Raw genomic sequence first — 22,082 nt, 5'->3', positions numbered from 1 at the left:
CTGACACTGTTCAACCTGGAGAAGAGAAGGCTCAGGGGGAGCGTGTCAATTTGTATAAATAGCTGATGAGATGGAATGAGGAAGAGGGAGCCAGAATCTTTTTAGTAAAGCCCAGTGACAGGACAAGAGGCAATGCGCAAAAATTAAACCTGTGAAATTCCATCAGAACACATTATTTTTATTTATTTATTTATTTTTTTGTGGGAATGGTCAAACACTGAAATAGGTAGCCCAAAGCAATTGTGGAGCCTTCATCTGTGAAGATATTCAAAATCGAGGTGGGCACAGTCCTGGCTCTAGGTGACGCTGCTTGAGCAGGGCATTGGATTAGATGATCTCAAGAGCTCCCTTCCTACCTCAGCCATTCTGTGATTCTGGGAGGACAAGGTGAAGGTGACAACCCTGAAGTATCTATTCTATTTATGTTGTGCCTTTTCACAATTATGGATATTTATGTTGCTTGTTGTAATGAAGCTGGATGATTTTCACCTCTGGAATAAGTCACATTTGGGTCTTTCTTATTACCTTAATCAGCAAAAATACATATACTACTTTAACCTGCCCCTGTGATCATCTAAGGATTAATCTGACATCACTTAACTAATTTAATGCAATTTCACATTGCCATTCCTGAAACTTACCATGATAAATTGGAAGCTTTTTTCCTGTTTGCATCTCTAAATTGATAAGCCCTTTCATCTCATGTACAGTTGTTCATACAAGCTGAGATGTGTTGGTAGGTCTGACTTCTTTCTTTGAGCAGTGCCATTGATTCATGGGCTTCAGCGGTGTCCGAACAGGAGGCCACATATGTCACCGTTTCTAAGACACAATCCAACACTGACTGTCAGGCTTTCATACTGGGTTTGCTATCATTTGTTGATACTGAGGATGCTTAAATCTGTGCGGAAACCTCCTGAAAGACTAAGCAAAGCCTTTATTACCTGGTAACCAGTTCTGTAGTACTCAAGGCCTACTGTAAGGAGGAGAATGTTACTGTAAATATTCATAGGGGTATGTTGCAATTTTAACAGGCGTTTGGTAGACCTGTAAGTTCATCAGAACATTTGTGTTTTAATTGCTTGAGTTGTATGGCACAAATACGTGTGAGGGAAATCTCTCAGGACATACAGGGAAACCACCAGCTGTTTGAATCTTGAAGGTCTCCATTGTTTGTACTAGTAGGGGAAGTTTTAATACTGGTTGATAACACTGCAAAGTGCACTCATCTACTTTTTTTCTTACCAAAATATTTGTTTAAAAAATACTTTGTGTGTCATTGTTTAACCCCAGCTGACAACTAAGTACCACGCTTGCTCATTCCCTTCTCCCCAGAGGGATGGGGGGGAGAATCAGGCAAAAGGTAAAACTTCAGGGTTGAGATGATAACACTTTACTAATTGAAATAAAATTAATAATAATGATAATAACAATTGTAATGAAAAGGAGAGAGATGGGGAAAGGAATAAAATCCAAAGGGAAGGGGGGAAAAAACAAGGTGATGCACAATACAGTTGCTCACCACCCACTGACCAGTGCCCAGCTAGTCCCCGAGCAGCGGTCGGCCAGCCCTGGCCAACTCTCCCCAGTTTATACACTGAGCATGATGGTCTGTGGTATGGAATAGCCCTTTGGCTAGTTGGGGTCAGCTGTCCTGGCTGCGTCTCCTCCCAGTTGCTGCTCCCCCTCCAGCCCTCTCCCTGGTAGAGCCTGAGAAACTGAAAAGTCCTTGACTTAGTAGAAACATTACTTAGCAATAACTAAACCCGTCAATGTGCTATCAACATTATTCTCGCACCAAATCCAAAACACAGCACTATACCAGCTACGAAGAAGAAAATTAACCCTATCCCAGCTGAAACTAGGACATGATGTTATTTTTCTGGTTTTATATTATCATCTGCTTTGCTGGCAGGGAACAGGCAAGCAAGTTTACAGCCTGGTTACTAGGCATTTCCAACACCACTCATTACTTACAACACTAGAGCTCAGTATTCTTAATTTCAGATCACTTACCCTAGCCATATAGCCTCAGAATATGAGATAGATTTAAAAAATGCCTGAAAATTGCTGGTTTCAATTGAAAGGAGAGTCCGTTGAATTAATCCTGATGAATCACAAAATTCTTCCTATTTTGTAGGGGGAGATTTCCTAGTTCCATTCCCTGGGCTCAGATTTCCACAGCATCAAATTGAATTCCAGAACTTCTTTATTTTCTCTGTGGAGTGTAGTGTGGTAAAGACTTTGTCAAGTCTTAAATACGTTTTCTCAGACAGGTGTATTTTGGATGAAGAAAAGTTCAAAATGTTTCATTCATCTTCAAAGATAAAATTGACATGCAAATATAAAACACTGACAAGGAAAAGAAGAGCAAACCTTGTGGTAGAGGACCATTGTTATCTACAGGTGAATTACTTTCAGTATGTTCTTCTCAACTGCCCAGATACTTTCTAGGGAAAAAAAAAATCCTGGTGTTTATATTTAATAGACTTCACCTTGTTTCATGACAGTGCAAGAGAGATCCATGTTTCATGACAGTGCAAGAAAGCTGTCCAGGCTTTCGTGGCAAAACTACATCACACATTTTTATTTTTTCTTCATGAACCCTAGATGTTGCTATAGCTTTCAGTACATGTAATATGAGAACAAATGTTGAGCTTGCTTCTATGAATGGTAATTATTGGATATTGTGCCGTAGCTCTGAATCTCTCTGAAATATCCGTGCTACTAGAAAAGTTTGTAGTTTGTGGGTAATAGATCTAGTCTTTGCACCAAATCTTAAATTTTTGTCTTGGCTTCTGGTTTTATATCCCTTTTGTAATATGTAAACATGGTGTTTTAAAGAAAATAAATTGAAGGAAGAAAAACTGTCTTGTTCCATTTAGAGAAAATCCTTCTGAATCTTGACTTCAGGCTGCTTAAAATGTTTTTTCCAATCCTCCTTACTCTTTGGGGGTTCCAGGAATATGTAATTCTAAAACAGTTAAAGGAGAAATATCTCTGAGAAAGAGACACAACAGCTTATTTTCCACCCTTGTGTGACATGAATAATTCTTAGTACTTAGGGATCCAAGCGAATTTCAGTGGATTTCACCTGTTGTAATGAACTACAGTCAAACCTCTCTTTCTGGACTAAGCTATAAATATATAACGTAATGTAGTGGTAGCCTAGCTGACAGGCAGATGGTCAGACCCGCCTCACAGTATTGGCAGCGTTCTGAGTGGAAGGTAAATGAGAATCTCATTAGACAAAGAGGTGTATTTACTTCTTCATGAAATGATAGTAGAAACTGTCTTATCTGGATGCAGAATTGAGCAAAAGTACAGTAAAAGGATCGCCAGTGAGAATGTGTTAAGAAGTGTTTACAGCGGGCTCCTAAAGGCAGGAGGCTTCAAGTTCAATGACTTTAGCATGAATAGGGAACTATTTTAAAATGACTCCAGTAGGTGTCTTGCCAGATATGAGTAGTGGAATTTGAGATGCTAGCACATTGTCCGCAGCAGCATGCCACAGATTGTGATTCCCGACTCCTTCACTGATGGAACAACCTGAACGCCAAGCACCAGCCCTGAAGGACCTTTTCCCTCCATATTTCGTAGGGTGGTTGTGCTGTTCAACCTGAACGCCAAGCACCAGCCCTGAAGGACCTTTTCCCTCCATATTTCATAGGGTGGTTGTGCTGTTCCGGTGTCATAAACAAGGTGCACACCAGAGATGACATAGAATATGTGGAATGACAAAAACTAAAATAAGTATATCCACTAAACTGATTCCATTCCATTACAGTTGCAAGAGCTGGAGGTTGGCTTTTCAGATAGAGAATATACTAGGTGTTGCTATGATCAAACTGAAAAGTATTTGTTCAGCTTAGGAAAAAATTAATTGGCTATAGCATCCAATGTTAATTTATAAAAATAACAAACTAATATTCATACATGTAGGGCTACATTAGACTAGGGAAAAAAAGTGTTGCTTCCTTCCTGTTGTTATTTTGTACACTTAGTATTTGCTTGCATTAGTTAATATCACTTGGACCTTCACAACCCTGTTCTGTCTTCAGCTGTATGCATATTCCAATTACATTTGAGCTCCAAATAACTAAGGGTATGGAAATGGAAACCAAGTTTTGAAAATCAGGACCTTGCTTCTATTGCCCCTTGCTTTAAATAAAAAACGTCTATTCCTGTCCAAGATATTTACACTTAATATCCACCTATTTCATCTCTAATGAATTATTCATACATGTATACGTGAATACTGTATGTAGAACCTTTCATTAGAGAAAGAGAGCTTCTGAGTTCTGGAGCATATACCAATATCTCCTCCTCAGGTGTTTCTTTGATATGCCAGAACATCTTTCTACTGAAATCTTAATCCAAAGTTTCTACAGTGAAATGAGTTTTTATGCAGTTTCCAGTCACCATCAGAGAGAGCTTTTTCATGATCCCTGTTTCTTCTGCTAGCAACAGTATTTCATGTTTCATATATAATTTTTTCTTTGCCAGCTGATTTCTATTAAAATCTGTTTATTGTTTCAGAAATTCATTTTGAAGTGGCATATTGCATTCCTGCATCTCTAAGCCCTCTGCCCTTCTTCGTAGCCCAGGCTTTAAAGTGGGGAGGAGGAAGAAATACGGAGAGATTTTTGTTTCTGAGGATGTCAGGCCTCAGGAGGATCTCAGCTGCGCGGTCATGGGAGGGAAACATGTTCAGGTAGTGCTGGTGCCTTGTAACAGACAGTCAGAAGCAGCATCAGGAGGGCATGGAGGGACCACACTGCTCAGTTTCTATTTCTCAGTGTTTCACAGTGTGGCTGTTGATGCCAGCAAAGTACCTTTTCCGCTAACTTCAGTTTGAATATTGCTGGTTTGTTGCACGGCCAGTCGCTGAGCTGCTCCCTCTGGCTCTGTATCTACCACCACCTCTTCCCTCCTGGCCCTCCCGTCCCCCTTCCCTCCTGCTCGCCAGCTTTCCCAGCTGTGACCTTCCCAATCCTAGCTCCACATTTCTCTTTAATACTCTGTCCAGATACTCTTGCACGTATTCGTGCAAATTGTGGCACCATCCCTGTTCCCCTTCACTCTGTTTCCTCTCCAAGATTTGACTCCACAGCAGCATGGGCCTTGCATGTTTGTGGCCATGAGAAGTGTCCCCAGTAGCCCACCTCACCTTGTCCAGTAGTGTTCAAAGCCTGTTCCCTCTGCTCAGTGGCCCTCTGCACTTGTCTGTGTTGTCGCAAATGCAGGATACAGATGTTTTTAGTATATTCGTATATTTACAAATACGTAAAGTGCTTACTGTAAAGTAAGGAAATGGTGCATTTTCATTATTTAAGTCCTGTTCTCTAACTGCTTCAGAATACCAAAAAATACTTTTCCAACTACTTTTTTTGAGGAGATGAGAAAAACTTATTTTATAGAGTTTTCACAGTCTCTGCAGTATTGGAAGACCATTTCTGTTAAAAGCTTATCTTTTGGGTACTCAGCACCTTTCAACTGGAATTCCAATAAAATGAATGCTTATCTTTCACCTCAGTAGGTTTGGGATTATACCATTAATGCAGCAAATAAGGAATGTCGAATCTGTTCAGTAGTACAGATTTGCTAACTATAGTACAAAAAATAGTGATACAAATTTGGCCATTTTGTCTCTGTTCTGGAAGAAGTCCCAGGTTATTTTAATGTTTGCTAATGTGCAGGAAGTCGTTATTGTGCCACATACCATGGGACAACTCAACTTCAGTCTTGTTAGGAACTGGCATCCAGTTGAAGTAAGTTTAAGACTGATTTTGGGATGAGCAAAACATTGCAATAACTTCTTAATTATACTTTATTATATGTAGTAGAAACATAATTTTCAGACTGTGGATTTTTATTCCATGCTAGAATGATGGAAACATTTTGTTTCAGATATCAGAAATTTTGTGCTTAAATACTTCCCATGTGCATTCTGGACGAGTAATCATACAGGCTGAAATGTGTATGTATTTTCACAAATACCTTGCACTTGTCATAGAATGCCTTTAAATACATTGATATTTGAATTATACACTGATCTAGGAAGATAACTTCTGAAACATTATTTTAAAAGCACTGTATTGGATCACCCCTACTTGTGTAGACTGTTCACTACCTCTCACTGAATCACTGAAAACAGCATTTAAGCGTGATCTTCAGTGCTGGCACTCTCTATCATATTTACTGGCATAAGATGCTGTTTATTGATTAAGGTATTCCTAAGTCCATAGCAAAGCCTTTAAAGACTTGTTCTCCTAATAAAAATGTGAAATTATAGGTTGAGGTATGTGTTTATATTTTTTGGTCTGAAGTTTCACTACCTGCTTCTTTCAATTTTGAAATTATTTAGCCTCAGGGAAGTTTCCCACCTGTGATAACATTTCAGAGTTTGTTGTCTGGTTCTGAGCAGTTAAGGCAAATAAAAGAAATGAGGATAAAAATAGAAGGATAAATGAATAGCAGTTCTAGCAGTCTGTTTCTAGCAGTCTGAGCAAACTCTTCACAAACTACCTTGGTTTGGCAAAGGGATAATGGAAAAAGCCACCAGTTTGTTTTTCCTCCATTATGTAGTCTCTTTCCTTATTTGAACAACATTCTCAGCCACTGCACTTTGGTGTCTCAGAGAAATGTCAGAATTTTATCTAACGTAGGTTGTCCAGACAACTGGTTGTGATAGGTGGACAAAAAAACGTGAAGTCATACCTATAGCAAGGAAAAATTCAATTTGTGTTGGCCTGAGAAGTTCTCTTTATCAGGTTTCATATTCTTCCTGAGAGAGGGAAAAAAAAAAAAAAAGAAGAAAACAAAAAAAAAAAGTTATAGAGAATTTGTCCAAAAGGTTCAGGTAGTTAGGAACTGCTGGTTAGTCTTTAATATAGTCTTTAATGGGTGGAATTCAACTTCCGGTAGGCTGTACCTAGACAGTCTTCCCTTTTACTCATGATTTCTTCTCTCCCTCCCATCCTATACCACAACCACTTCTTTTGAACTTTCATCAGGTGAAATTAATTGATTCCAAGTGATACGGGCTTGGCAATGACAGTCAATCTGTCACAACCCTTATAAAGGCACAGCTGACTAGAATTACAAATTCACCTTTTGACCTTCAAATCTATTAATATCCTGCTAATTTAAAGACTTAGTGATTTCATTGTACACAGAACAGAAGCTCTGTACTTCATTCAAAAAGCAGGCTTTGGTGAGTTATTATTTTGGGTGCCTAAGTAAACAACAAGATTTTTGATAGTTTTTAACAGATTTTTTTTGCTACGTGGGTATGGCTGAATTTGCACAGCATGAGGTCTTGTTGGGCAAAGACTTTGTATTACAGCTTACATCAAGAAGAAAAGTTGATGAGCTTAGACTTGACAAAATGGATTTCACTCTATGTTTTGGGGGGGTTTTATATATGTTTTTTCTTTGAAGCCTTCTGCCTCTACTTCCTGTCAGGCGAACAGTGTTTTCCTCCAATTGCACTAAAGAACAAAGTTTAACATTAAAAAATTTATCTGTATTGAACATGCTTTTCTAGGTAAAGTCAATATCAAAAGAGTTTTCGTGGTAGATCATCTTTCAAGTGCAGTATTTTGCTCTTTTACAACTTAGGATGGAAGAGTTGCACAAATTTTAATTTTTATTTTTTTTTTGGTAGAAGTGGTAGGGGGGAAGCCCAAACTTTTGTCTTGAAGTGAGGCATAGAAGCAGAGGAATGAAAAACCACTGTTCTCACCCCAGTATGGCATAACTGAAGAGTAGCTTATCTGGATGTTGCTTCATATAGTTCAAGTCTTACCATACTACTTTATGCTAATGATTTTAGTGCCATGCTTATAGAGTATATTTTCTCCTGTAATTGCTGCCATATACTGTCCAAAAAGTTACCAAATTGTTGCATGGACTAGCATGCAATTGGATAAGTACTGAACCTTAAGGAAACTTAGTCCAGTTGCAGGTGAAATGTCTGCTTGTGTAATGTGTGTCAGGTGAGGATGTAACCTCTGATTTTTGCAACTAATACTGGCTGTTCAAGCCTATTTTTAAATCAAAACTTTGTTAGTTTTCAGTTGGACCTGGTTTGTACAATTTCACTTTTGAACAATGAGGCTTATTTTGGCCCAGTAGCCAAATTTTACTTGATTACTAAGTAAATGTATCCATTGTAAAATTGAAATTAATGCCATCCTTATTGAAAGAGTCAGGAGTTCAATGTAGGAAACTGTTTACTGTCTAGCTTGGTTTCATGTCAGAGTGAGCTCAACTGCTGATCTGTTCCACTGGTCATCTTTCTGAACCAGCACAATGTTTTTCTTTGAGCTGTTACAGCCTTGTTTTGAGAAACTACTGCTTGATATTGGCTACTGTTGTAAGGAATTGTAGACCCACAGAATTGTTGTTCATGGCTTTGAAAACTGCCTTTTCACAATTTTATGTCAGTCTATTTTAGGTCATTTACACACATCTGTCCATTCGTGTTTCTCTACATCTTTTCTTGGCTCAAGTGCCTTTTTGTTTTCTTCATACTAACTCCTCTAGTTCAACGGCTGGTCCTTCCACTGATTCTGTGATCTTGCATTCCTTCCATATTTTGCTAACTCCTCCCTTGCTCTTAATTTCCAGCATCAGCTCTCTGGCACATTGTGGTTGTTTTTCTGCCACTTGCTATTTACCTTGTATTACTTCACTAGCTCCAGAAAAGTAAATGTAAAATTTTATATGAAATTTTATACTCTTGGCCTAATCATCACAATTGTAATAAATGCTCATGGTTGTAAACCTGCCCAGTTATTGGCAGAGCATAAATATTTACATATTGAATTACAAGTGTGTGTGTGCACATGCATTCATGGGCATGCTGGGGAGGAGAGGTTGTCTGTTTTGTTTAGTACGTTTCCAAAAAGGTTTGCAAGATAATAATTTCTTTCTGTGAGTGAGGTTAAGCTCAGTATAATGATGCTTGAATCTAGGTTATAATGAGTAGCTAATTGTTGTGGTTTGCATTTTTGTTAAATAAACCATACAATTTACATGGCATATCTTGCAAAGATAAATATTAACATGCATGTGCCTGGCTGGTCTCTACTGTGGTGAATTTTTCCATATTTTATGGCTTCTGTGAGTATAAATGTGAGGATTTGGAGTGTTGGTGTATTTGGGGGTTTGGTTCCTGTTTAGCTCTCTTGCACGATCTAGACAGACACCATGCAAAACAGTTAGATGAAGAGGATTACTCAGTCTCTGTTTTTTTCATTATTCACATAGATGCAATAATTTTATGTTTTTATTAAATGTGTCTTGAAAGTATTAATCCGATTTTTGTAATGGAGTGTTGTAAGATTTACATGTGTTGAATGTCTTGGCATTTGACTGCTACAAAACCTGGCTGGAATGACACCTTGAGAAATTTTGTGAAAATGACTGATAATATCTTATTTTCTTTGTATGGAAGTGCTTTTGCTGTTTGAGTGCTGTGTTTTTCAGTAGTGAAATATTAATTTGAGATGCATTAAGAATGAAACTTAGATACCACATTAATTTTTCCCATTATTTTGATTTTTTAAAATTTACTGTTTTCAATGTTACGGTGAGGATGTATTTTAAAACCAATCTAGAAATTATATTTTCTTAAATGAGTTTTAAATGGTGAGGCAGTCTTGTGCAAATGTTAATGAGTCAAGTGGAGGGCTTTTCAATGCATACAACATAAAATACTCTGCAGAACAAAAATTCTACCGTCACCATAAGTTTTATAAATGTCATGTACTAGATTATTTGCTAGAACTATTTATAGTAGAGTAAATGTGAAGTTTAACACTGTCTCTAATTTTTGTCATTGCAGTTTCTTGTGCTGAAAAGTTATTGTCTTAATTATTTTAGATTTTTAAATAACCCAACAGATGCAGAAAAAACATGTTACTTTCTTGCACTAGTTGGTTCATGGTGTGTTAAGGCTTAGATTAATTATTATAAAACAAGACTGCTCTACAGTTTTCAGTTTGTATAAAAGTAGGACAGGATGAAACTTAAGTAAAAAAATATTCAGGATCAAATATAATAAATTATGGAGCTGCAGTTATGTTTTATTGTCTTTTTCTGAATTAATTAAGCAGGTAAGGTACCTAAATCAGATGGAAGAAAGTGATACTTGATTATAGACCTGCTTTACCATCTTCTGAACTAATTGTAGGCACTTAACTCCATCTTTGGAGAAAACACTTCTAAATACTTCTAAGAATCTGGCCCACAGAAATGGAAACGATGCTAAATTGTGGAATAAATTAATCATTTGCAAATGTAAGATGCTTGGATAAATTTTACTGTTTTCCCCATGTGATGACAGGGAGTTTTGTTTTATTGAGCTACTAAAACAAGAAAATAATGTTTTTAATTTCCTTTTTCCAAGAAAGTTGTTTCAAATTCAAAATTTTGGGGAAAAAAAATAATAAATCACAAAACAAGTAAGAATATTCCAGAAGCTGCACAGACCTTAAAGAAATATATGGAGGTATGGCATAGCCTACTGACGACCCAAAAAGGACAAAATAGAGGTTGAAAGGTTTTCCTTTGGCAGAAATTGCCACATGATAATGGCTCTGCAAATAGAGTGATTGTTACATTAAGAAAGTAATTTAAACTATTAGTTCAAAATCAGTTTGACTGCAGTTTCTTAATTGCAGGTTTTTACTTCTAAATTAAATGTGTATTTCTTTGTCTGTAAAGAGCAATGCATACTATTTTACTTAATTTTCCTCTTAGATACATAGGTAGCTATTTGCATAATCATGTTTCTTAAAGTATTTGAAATACTTAGGTTTTGTTTGTTACAAATGGTCTGTTGTTCATCTAATTCTCTGTATAAGGCACTTGCAGCGTTATATAGATGTTTTGTCTAGGAACTACTATGTTTTGGTAGCAAATGAATGTTTTAATATTTATGTTGTACATTTATGAGATTTGAAGCAAAATTTTAGTACAGGCAGGTAGAATACTGAATTAACACTGGAAGTAGCTTTATATCATCTCCTGTTGTGTTGAATTTTTGCTTGTTAGAATACTCAAAGAAAGCTCCTGTTGTCAAAACCCAGATGACCTGTGTTTTCACTCATATCTACAACACAGGTCTGGAGTCTGAGCTTTAACAGTTTTAGTTCTGTACAAGTTGTAGGCTATCAGACCTTCTGTTACAGTTTATTCATGCATAAAATAACATTTTCAGCTTTGCATAATGGTAAAAAGTTCTTAAATTGTAAAGTTCTGCAAATGTGCAGAGTATTGTTGAAGTTCTGTAGTATCCTTGTTAGCCATTTTAAATGCTTGCCTGTAATGCACATACTAAATGTTGCTTGTGCTGTTAAGTTTAATAGTATTTCTTCACAGATGTAATTCTTAAGAAATCAAATGTATAACTTCCATATTTTGAAATGTTACGTTATTGACCGTTTATTATAATGGAGTACCTAGCTGCAAAAATACCTGTAGGGGCTTGGTATTTCCTTTCCAGTTGTTTTCCAAGAGTATGCTAGAGTTTCAATGATACGTGTCTGTGTAAATTATCAGGAGACTAATTGCTGGCTTCTAATTTTTTCTTTAGAGATGTGATTGCTTGAGTACCAAACTAGAAATCAGAAGAAAACAGCATGGTTTTACAAGGGCCTGGTCCAGATTTCATTAAAGGCAGTAGGAGAGTTTCTCTTGATATTGCTTGAGATCACATTGGAAAGAATTGGGCATAAGTAAAATCAGAAAGGCCACAACTGTTACCTGGCTACTTCTTTTCTTATGAGCTTTATTGTAGTTTGGTAAAATTTGTTAATGTCCACTTGATATTGAGTAGCCTTTAAAGTGGCTTTATTTTTGGTGTTAGGAAATAGCACCATGAATGATCATTCTATATTTGGGAGACATTAAGTTCAGAACTGAAGATATAGGTCATGAAGCCAGACTGTAGATTAATAAAAGCTTTTGCGTGTTTGAAAACTGCTTGGAAATGATCCGAGTAGTCTCTATTCTTAACTTTAAATGTTTTGGGGTTTTTGTATTGTGTCAAATACAGCGCTTTCTTATCTCCAAAGATTAAATTTGCCCATTTTGCCTATGTAATATTTATATATGGACAGGAAATAGAAGTCAGTATCCAGATTTGTTGACCCCTGAGATATAATATTGACCTCAGTGAGTATTAACTTCTCAGATCAATAAATGCTGTTATTGACCTCAAAGAAAAATCGATAGCAGCTTGTTAATTTGCAAACTGTGACTGCAAGAAAATGGTACACATTTTGTTCTTCATTATCACCTATTTATATCTATATTTTAACGCCTTCAGTATTTCCACCTAGAGATCATCGTGTCAAAACATTTCAATCCCAGCTGTTAGAAGGTTAGGGAGACAGGCATTATACATTATGGAATAATTGATGAGCAGTACATGTTATTTCCCATATCTCATGAAAATAATACCCTGAACAGTTGTGTATCACCTGTGTTGTTTTCCTTTTTCGGGTAGTCCAGTTAATTTTGTTTTATTTTCTCTGGTGTGCTTCATCAAAACATTGCATAAAAGTACTACCATTTTAGCTGCCAAAAGAACATTTCTACATGAATAATAAGGGGGATGAAAGACTGACTACTGGAAACGAGGAGACTGAAAGTGATCACTATAAAAATCATAATTAATATACAGTAGATTTTTTCTATTTGCATAAGGATGACAGGTTTCTAGGCAAGAATCTGTTCTTGCAGCAGGCTGAAATATAACTGTGACTGTGTAACAAAGAAGAAAGTTTTAAATGAAAAAGTATGGGTGGAGAGGTGGTGTTTTGTATCGTAGCAGGTTCTGTATATAAACACTGAAATGTCAGGTTTTACATAGTTTGAAATGCCTGTTGCTGAAATTCAAATGTCATAACAGTTCTGCATATGTATCACTTTGATATTTAAACTTAAAAACCTCATAAATGATTTAATATTACTTTGGCCTTGTTATGATCAGACTGCCAAAAAAAGGCAGAGGCTGATTTTTATCTGGTCTGGAAGTAGTGTTTTCATTCACAGAAGACAAAGCACAAGACTGTGAGCCTTTTACAATCATTAATTCTGTCTGATACATCTGCAGTGATTTCAGCAAACTGATTGCTATGTTTAGAAAACTTTTCCTTCATCAAATGACAGCGTGAGAGGCATTCAAATGCAAAAATAAGGCATTAGTTTAATTTTTACAATATGTGAAGTGGCTGCAGGTTTTTTGCCAGTTTGATGGCCGTATGGTTTTAATATCATGAGCTCCCAGAGCTTCATTTGTGCATCCATGTTACCCTCTTGAGAGACAGAGTCAATGATGTTACATTCATTCTGTAGATAGGTAGACCAAAGCCTAATGAGGTTAAATTAAAAAACAAACAAACAAACAAACCCAAAACGGCACCAAGCTAGATTAATCTCTGAGGCTCAGATAAATGAGGCCAGAGCAGTATCTTCTCTGTCTTACAGAAGTAGTCCTGAATGGTCAGGAAAGGTGGTATCTGTAAGCCTATATAAACATTCCGAATAGTAGGAACAATTTCGCCACTTCCCTCTGGTGTTTTGAGTCATCCTTGAATAACCAAAGAGTTTCCATCCTTCTACAAGAGGCCAAAGCAGAAGTGCTGTGGAAAGGTGGCAGATTTGGGAATGATGGGAGGCTTATAGTCACACTGCAGGAGCAGAGAGATCACATCAGTTTTACAGTTCAGGTTTATCTCTTTTCAGCCCACATGGATTGCAGAGCAGCACCCAGGTATTCAAAGTGCCAAATTGTCTATAGTCTATCAGAATTTTACTAGTACAGCTGGGAATAAAATCTGGGGCAACCAGACAAACTCTTGATTGTGAGCCAAAGGTGGCTCCTTGATTCTGCAGACCACTTATTTTTCAGCCTGGGAGTTATCTAGCCTGCTCAGGAGCACTGCGCTATAGGGGTTTGATTTCAACATGACCCCAGGTCTCAGGATTCCAGGAGGTGGTGCTGGTGGCAGCTCTCATGGTGCCTTAATGGCTGCCTGGCACCTGGTGAATTCCCTGCTCTGGAACAGTTGTCTTTCAGCTGTGCTGGAGTTCAAGAAAAAGCCTTAGGAATTCAAAGTCCTCTGCTATGAACACCTAATGCTTTATTTTCCCTTTTAATATTCTGGGTAATCAGTAGAGCTGTGCACTTAACCGATGAGAAGCTCTTAGGACTGATGCTAGGTCTAACATACCTTAGAGAGAAGGACATATAATATGATCCACAGTGTTTTAATTGTTTCAAAAGTCTTGTTCAGAATCCAGCTTGTGTGGTATGTCAGAAGGAGTTCAGTTTATAACTATAAAATCACTGAATTTAACTTCTCAATAGATGTCACTGATGGCAGAGTTAATGATTTCCATAATTAGAACGTTTTGAGATTTTGCACTAATGGTTGGTGGGGCACAAGCTAGTAATGTTATGAGATGAGATGTTCTGCTTAGCTTCTTTGTGAATTACTTTTACTCTCCACATTTTGCTTTATTAAGGGAATTTTCCATTTACTTCCTATTTTGGGAGAAAGTCTCTACATTATTAAAGTATATGAAATATTTGATGCCATAAAATGGATCTATTTTAGTTTGATAAACTAGAAATATGCTGCACTGTGAGGGTCATAGCTTATAATACATACTGTTAGTACTTTTTCATTTTTCTATATTAGGAGATTAGTGAAAAATAAGCTCTATCAATTAAGTTTTATTGCAAAATTATCTTCAGATGTACAGCAGTGAAGATGATATTGAGTGATAACACTAGAGTGGATTTTGTATAAAGCAATTACAGCTTGAAAACCACAATCTGAATGAAAATATTGCTCAGGGTTTTTTGTAATCTAGCATTAATACCTAAAAACTCTTCCTTTGGAAAGTGCTTAAATTACCTCTATTAAACACAAGACATTCCTAAGGTGTTCATGTGTACTATTGACTGAAAAATACTTGACTGATACCTCATTTCACTGCTCATGCTTTGGCAAATTGCTAAGGTACATACAAGCATATGGTTCTACCTCTTAAGATGATGCTCTGTTTATCTTATTGTCATGTTTGCTTAAAGATATTACTTTGTTTATATGAGTAACAGAGTTCTTAATTCAGAAATTAGTTTATGTAGATTTACTTTTATGCTATGAATGATGTTGGATTCTTAAAAACAATTATTTACCCTGAGAGAAGAAGCAAGCCTTTTTCACAGTAACATGTAATATATATAGCTACATGTGTTTCCTTTACATGTTCTTCTGGAGTTGAAAGTGCATTGAGCTTTGCAAAATCTATTTCAAGAACTTGAGGAGTGAATTGTTTAATTTGGCTCATGATGAATGAAATCAGAGTGCTCAAATCACTCCTATCATAGTTGCTCCATTCTGCTATCCCACCTTCGGTGGGTCAGGGAGATCCTCAAAACACATAAAGGTCTTTGTCAATTTAGAAAAAACAAATCAAACTGTTCAAAAGCTGCAAAGCAGTTCAGTCCCTATTTATGGCATTTTGCATGTAGCATTCACTGCTTGTTTTGGAATAGGATACTTAAAATGTTTTACTGAGTGCGTGTACAAGAGAAGTAGCTCTGTAAAACACCCAATTTGGAATAAACTGAACAGTACCTGAAGGAGGGTCAAAGCATTTCAGAAGTGTCAGTTGTGGTCCATTGTTTCGTTGTAGATTAATAGTTTGTGGCTCTGACCAAATCTCCAGTGATGCCAGCATGAATCAAGACAATTGAGTCAAGTGGTTACAGGTTTCCATCCTTTCAAATTGATCAAATTGAAATAGCCCATTAGGAATTGATTTAAATCAGTTTAGATAAGCTCAGTCTTAGTCCTGGCCCTTGAGGCTTTGGCTACTGAAAGTTCACTTGAAGCTGGACATATACCAGCTCCACAGGCCATCAACTTTATTAGTGTGGAGATAAGCTGATTAGATCTTGTCAATCAAAGGTGCCAATATCTCAATTGAGTGTCTCTCCCAGTCTTTCCTTCTTTGTTGCCCACTTCAATGCCTTAAAAAAAAAAAAAAAGAAAAAAAAAAAAGGAGAGGGAGGGAGAGCAAGCAAGAGAGAGATGTGTGTATGCATCCCCCTGGTTGTCACCAAGCGGGGTGCAAGAGTACTGTGATGATGTGATGACTGTATTAAAGAGGACATCAATTTGTTTTAAAGTGTTTTGATTTTTTATGGTGGCATTAAGGGAGAGAACATTGTGGTTGCAGCTTTACTAGAAAGCAAAGAGTTCTAGAAGGAAAAAAAAAAAAAAAAAAAAAGTGTTTCTTTGAAACCTACCGGGTCTTTGAGTCTTGCTGTGCCAATGGGCGCTTAAGTGCTCCTGTAACTGGCATAGTCTGATCCACCACCAGCTTGGGTACTATTCTTCTCCCCAAATTATTCATTTATATAAAATAAAAAAGATTGTGGATGTTTAATCCTTGCAGAAGTAATTTTAAATATTTGTTAAATATAGCCTGTTTGGGAAATGTATGGTTATGCCAATAATGAGCATGATGTATTGTTAACAGTCTGGGAAATTACAGCATGAATTAAGTTCAGTTTAGAACATATACAGTGACCCTCTCTCTGAAAATGAAGCTGTACATGCACTGAATAAATGCATGCAGGTATTTGCGTCTCCTCATAGAGGAAAAAACAGATAAACAGAACATCAGCTGTAAAAATCTAATAGTGCAGTGTTTCAGCTTTAGGTTTCATCTTATAGTTAAAGATGGTATAGAGGAAAACTGGGCTTTTGTTCTTCACATCTGAAGTTTGCTCACACCATGCCTCCCTCATACTTCAAATGCAAACAACAGAAGCCCATCCTTTTCTTCCATCACCCTACACTCACCACCCAATGAAGGCTGGAGCTACAGTGCTGCAGAACTACATTGCCACACTGGATTATCTCTTTATCAGTTATTCTTCACTCCGCAGTATCAATTTTCTGCTAACCAATCAGACACTACTCTTAGAAGAGACTGTTTGACTATTTCTTCTAGATAAATGTATTTATAGCTACACTGATCCACACAGACAACTCATGTGCTACATGTCTTGGGGACAGAAAGGGTATTACTTGCTCCTTCGAGGAGACTTCAAGTGTGTCTCCTCTAGTTAATGCTGCTATTTGGGGACATTCCAGGAAAAAAGCTAGTATTTGTGTGAAGAACTTAATTATTCATTTGGGTACTGGAGTTCAGGTATAACTCTCTTTCGTGTTGCAAACTGCAGTGCTGTGTAGTTACACAGAACAGAAAGATGCTGTTTTCTAATCTCACCTTTGTTTCCTGCCAGTCGTTCTTACCAGCTCCCTTTCGGTCTGCATGAGAAGGGAGCAGCCAACGTTAGCACAAGGAAGGTATCATAACAGTGAGCTGTCTGCACTGGTCACGTAGAGTTTTCTTTGCCATTCCCCAAATAAGATAAAAAGTTCCAGGCAGGTTTAAAGACATTCACATGGGAAGAAATTGTAGGGGAGAATAGCCTTATTGCTTTATTGTAGCTAATTAGAATTCCTCTGTCTTTAGATGGGGTTGTTGAGCTGGTTTGGGTTTTGGTGTTGGTTTTGGGGGTTTTTTAATCTGTTTAATGCACTGTTAATAGCTCTTATGCTGTGGTTACAATCAATCAGAAGTAAATGGGTTTTTGAGAAGCTATCGAAGGAAATCTATCTAGCAGACGGCTAATCAACCTTTTTCCTTCAGCTGCTGCCCATATTGGAATCACTAACTTGTCTAAAATCTCATTTTGAAGACTAAAATGTGTTGGCTGTCCAATCTGCCCTTTGAGTGATCTGCCTTACCTTCATTAGTCATATTTTGTTTCTAATGAAGTTGTCTTTGAAAACCCATTTTTTTGCTGGTTGTGTGGAACTGCGGAGCATGGGACTGAATCAACAGTACAAAACCCATGGTGATAATATTTGATAGTAATCTCGTATTTCATTATAAGACTGGATAAGTATGGTCATGACTTCCAAAATAATTTGTACGTTCTTAAAAATAGGGTGTGCTCAACTTGAAACTGTAGATAGATGGAACATATTTTGTCTTGGCAATTCTGAGGGTGTTAAATAACAATTTTACCTCTTCTTTCAATCAAGTAGCAAGTGGAGGAGCTGAGCTCTGTCTTGATGGCTGAGTCTGATGTAGTTTTGTTGCTGTATTAATTTCAGCAGACCCTTCAGTTAATACTTAGAAGGCCACAGATGACAGTAAATACAATTTCTAGAAAGACACGTTAGCCAAATAAGCAGGGATTTTTTGGCAAGTTTTCACTTCAGGGCTACAACTGCTACTGAAGTTATTTGAAGTTTGCATCATGTGTGTACTGTATTTGGGGATGAGTGTGCCTAATGAAAATTATATATGCTTGTAAACATCCTCCCATTGTTATTTATTAAAAGCAAATCTAGAACATTGCCAGAAGGACTTGTATGTTAAGGCTCTCTTTGACAGCAGATTTGTAATGTTCTTATTGAAAGTGCTTAAAAGTCATTTAAGGAGGGTCTGTAACTTTGGGGCCACCATCTTGAGGGAATGGTTTCAATGTAGTGACTCTGTTTTGGACATAAAGAACTGGCAGTGCTTAGGTTTGGGTTTGTTTTTTTCCCATTAGAAGTTTTATTGTTAAACCACCAAGAAACCCATTTGATTCATGGCATTGTTACAGCTCGGATGTGAAAGCTTGAAAATATCTTCATCAGTACAGTAGTTTTCCATTGTGCTTGTTTCTTTTTCTTTTTTCCTTTTTATCATTGATTATTTCTTAATCAGCTAATTAATCTGTTTCAGTGAGGTAGTGTAAAATAAGAACTGGAATGAGTTACTCTGTGTCATGTACTTCATGTACTCCTTTCAAAAAGTTCCCCAAGCCAGCTTCTAGAGATAATATTTACTTATTGACTATGCATCTGCTGATTATTGTACGGAAGTATATTGCATATATGACATTAGAGGCCACGTTAAAGGTATCCTTTGTGAGCTATCAAACGCAGAAGCAAAAATGTTTTAGTATTAAAAAAAAGTAAATCAATATTTGTTTTATGTTCTTCCTTGGAGGTTAGTCCATCTTCAAGCATTAGAGGGCCACAAGCATCCATTTTCCTTGTTTACCCTGCAGCTTGTCAGTTTTCTAACCAGGGAGAAATGTAAGTGAATAATGGAAAGTAAAGTTATGATTGTCTAAGCTTCCTTTTCAGAAGGTCCTTGGTCTTAACAAATTTGACAGAAAATGTAATTCAGAATTCCTCACTTTTTACTTTTTAAAATCATATTCTTGAATTGTGAAGTAATGCAACTCTTCTACTCTTAGAACAGCATTCAGATGTCTTTGATCTTTACATTTTGGGAATTCTTATTAGCTTAAACACAATCACTTTCAGGAGAAGTCCTACGAGGAGGAGGATTTTTCATAAATGGGGGGGGGGGGGGGAGGCGCGGGGAAGGATAACAAAAAAGGAGGGGAGAGAGAGAGGAAAAATCTTTTCCTGTTTCTTCCCTGAGGCTGAACTGTTTATCACTCTATCCTTGTTCGATAGAAGTGAATTTTATAATAAAATTTTCCCTAATCGGGCTCTGTCAGTGAGGTGTCTTATCGTGGGGAGGAAAATGACACCGATCCTATCAAAAAACAGAGACGATGTCACAGTGTCCCCAATCACAGCTACTCAGCTTCCATATCTACCTTCTCCACAAACACCAAGCACTGCTTTTTCATAAGAACATCAAAACCTAGCGAAGTCATTAAAATTGCACCCGCGTAGAGTTGCAGGGATCAGCCGCACTAGCGCAAAATGGGATGTGGGAAAACAGACTCTCTAAATGTGCTAATTCCATTGTCACGTGTTTACGGCTTAATTTTAATCAGTTAAAAAAGCCACACATTGCAATAAATTGGCATTATCTTCTGTGACACCAGAGGACACAGTTGGTTCAAGGATTTAGAGGGTCGCTGGCAACAGTATATAGTGTTACAGACAAAGTATTTTTACGCTTGAACTACGGTAGCTAAGGTGCAATCCCCAGTTAAGACTGCAAACAAAGACTATAACCCACACAGTACTGAGTTCAACATGCAGACCACCTTCAGCCTGGAGACAGTGTAGAATGCTAAACTGAATATTGCTGAAGAACATTTTCTAATTTAATGGTTAAAGGTAATTTGTTGGCCAGTATAATTGAGGTTGCAGTTCCGTAGCGTTCTCTTATGTGTCCTGTAGCGTAATGAAGAACGATCTATTGGAAAAATCCCTTTGCTCTATTTGCATGCAGTTTCGAAACTGATGGTGCTTGTTTATGTTGTGCCGTTAGATTTCTTCCTCAAAACAATGCATTGCATTTGCTGTTCCTCTGCTCACAGAGATGTAGGTAGTAAATCAGCCAGCACGAACTGAACGGTGATAGTAGTAATACTGCTGCTTCCAATTGAAAGGTTTATGGAAAGTTTTAAGTTTTCTAATTAGGTAGTATCACAGGTCACATGAGAATTGTACATGGTATCGGTCTCTACTCCTCCCATTTTCTTTCTTTTCCTTCCCCCCTCCCCCTTAGACTTGTTCTTTCACTTGAATATGGCTGATCAAAATGTTTATAAGCAGCAAGAGAATTATTTTCTGTAGAGCAGTATGATCTAACTAATAAACATCCATTTCAATAAAACCATGTCTATAAAAATTGTCTAGTTTTATTTCAGTGGATCAAACATGAAAAACGTGTGTGCGACCAGTTTAATTCAAGAATGAGCAAACAGCAAGCAACCAGAGAAACAGTTGGAGTGGGAATTTAACTTTAACTGAATAAGCAGCTCCTTTCAGGACGTGAGCACGTCCATAGCCGACCACAAATGTCTGTTCGAAACAGCACTAAAGAGCACTGCTAAGTAAGTACACAAAGCCATTACTGTGAAAAACAAGATGTGTTTAGTGTAGGATGCAGAGTGTAGTCATCACTCTGCTGTTTCCAACACCCAGAATTTTGGTTTGGGCAATTTAGTGCCAAGTATGTAGTGTATCATTTCCATGCATTCATGCCCTACAAGTTCTTCAAAAATAAAAAGGAATATGGCCAAAGAAACTATTAACGGTCAATGATGAGCAGCATTAGCAAATAAAGTGAAATTAGTATATCGATCTCTTTGCATATAACAAAATAGGATCGTTTGACCTATTTGGAAACAAACCTGCAAAACTGTTTTAGTTGGAAAACAAAGGGACAATGTTATCTGAGCTTGAGTTAAATCCAGGATTTTTTGATTAATTGCATGTTTATAAAAAATAAGAAATGCTGACAATGGAAAAAACAAATTCCTTATATATTTAAAAAAGCTTTTACACTTTTGTATATATGCATAAATAAGTGATACCCTGAAACAAGTGTACTGTCTGATTTTTATTTTTTTTTTTAATTTAATACCTGTTTCTGTGCGTGCAATTTTCTTACTGGTTTGGGTTTGTAACATGATGCAAGCTGTGGTTTTTGCACTTCTTGCCTGTTTAAACAGCTTGAGTAAATATGCAGGGTCATTTTATTAGAATAATAGAAAAAAAGAATTGAGTGTAAATATAAAACACAGTTCTCTTCTATGTCTAGATTAGCAGCGAACTCTGCATGACAAAAAAAAAAAAAAAAGGCGACTTTAACATCAGTATACTTGGCTTTATAAAGACCATTATGACTTTGTTCTCTAAAACAAAATACAAACATCCAATTGTTCAAAAGATTTTACTTGAAAGTTTTGCCACTACATTTCTATGGATATATGCTTATATTATATATATTATAGAGTGATACATTATTATTTTTCTTGTTATGCTTTTTATTTTGGTTTAAAACCTGGCAAATTAGCTAGGGGAGTGTTTCTTTAAACAAAATGCACTGCTTGCAGGTTTCCCCAATTACAAGACGCTAAGATTCTTCAATTCACTTTTAACAAGTGATACAGGTCTTGACATATCATAGCCAGGTTTGAACATCCACTTTGAATGAACTAACTGGAATTTTAACCAGTCTGAAAATTATTATCCAGTTCGTTA

General features: G+C 36.9%; 1 protein-coding gene across 7 annotated transcripts in view; it reads left to right on the top strand.

Moving 5' to 3' along the window:
- VTI1A (vesicle transport through interaction with t-SNAREs 1A) overlaps positions 1–22,082 on the top strand; it is a 274,408-nt gene that overhangs the window by 69,620 nt on the left and 182,706 nt on the right. Inside the window, exon 7 of one of the 7 annotated variants that reach the window (XM_056352808.1) lies at positions 2,141–2,865. The exons of 5 other annotated variants lie outside the window; for them this stretch is intronic. In XM_056352808.1, coding sequence (XP_056208783.1) covers positions 2,141–2,454 — 314 coding nt within the window. In that variant the 3' untranslated portion in view covers positions 2,455–2,865. Of the gene's footprint in view, positions 1–2,140; positions 2,866–22,082 lie in introns of those variants that run through there. One more of the 7 variants, XM_056352809.1, reaches the window with a different exon arrangement.

This window comes from Falco biarmicus, chromosome 9 (assembly GCF_023638135.1).
Source record: "Falco biarmicus isolate bFalBia1 chromosome 9, bFalBia1.pri, whole genome shotgun sequence".
NCBI classification, from domain to species: Eukaryota; Metazoa; Chordata; class Aves; order Falconiformes; family Falconidae; genus Falco; species Falco biarmicus.
Note: the sequence above shows the minus strand (reverse complement) of the source record. Positions and strands in the feature narration are given on the sequence as shown.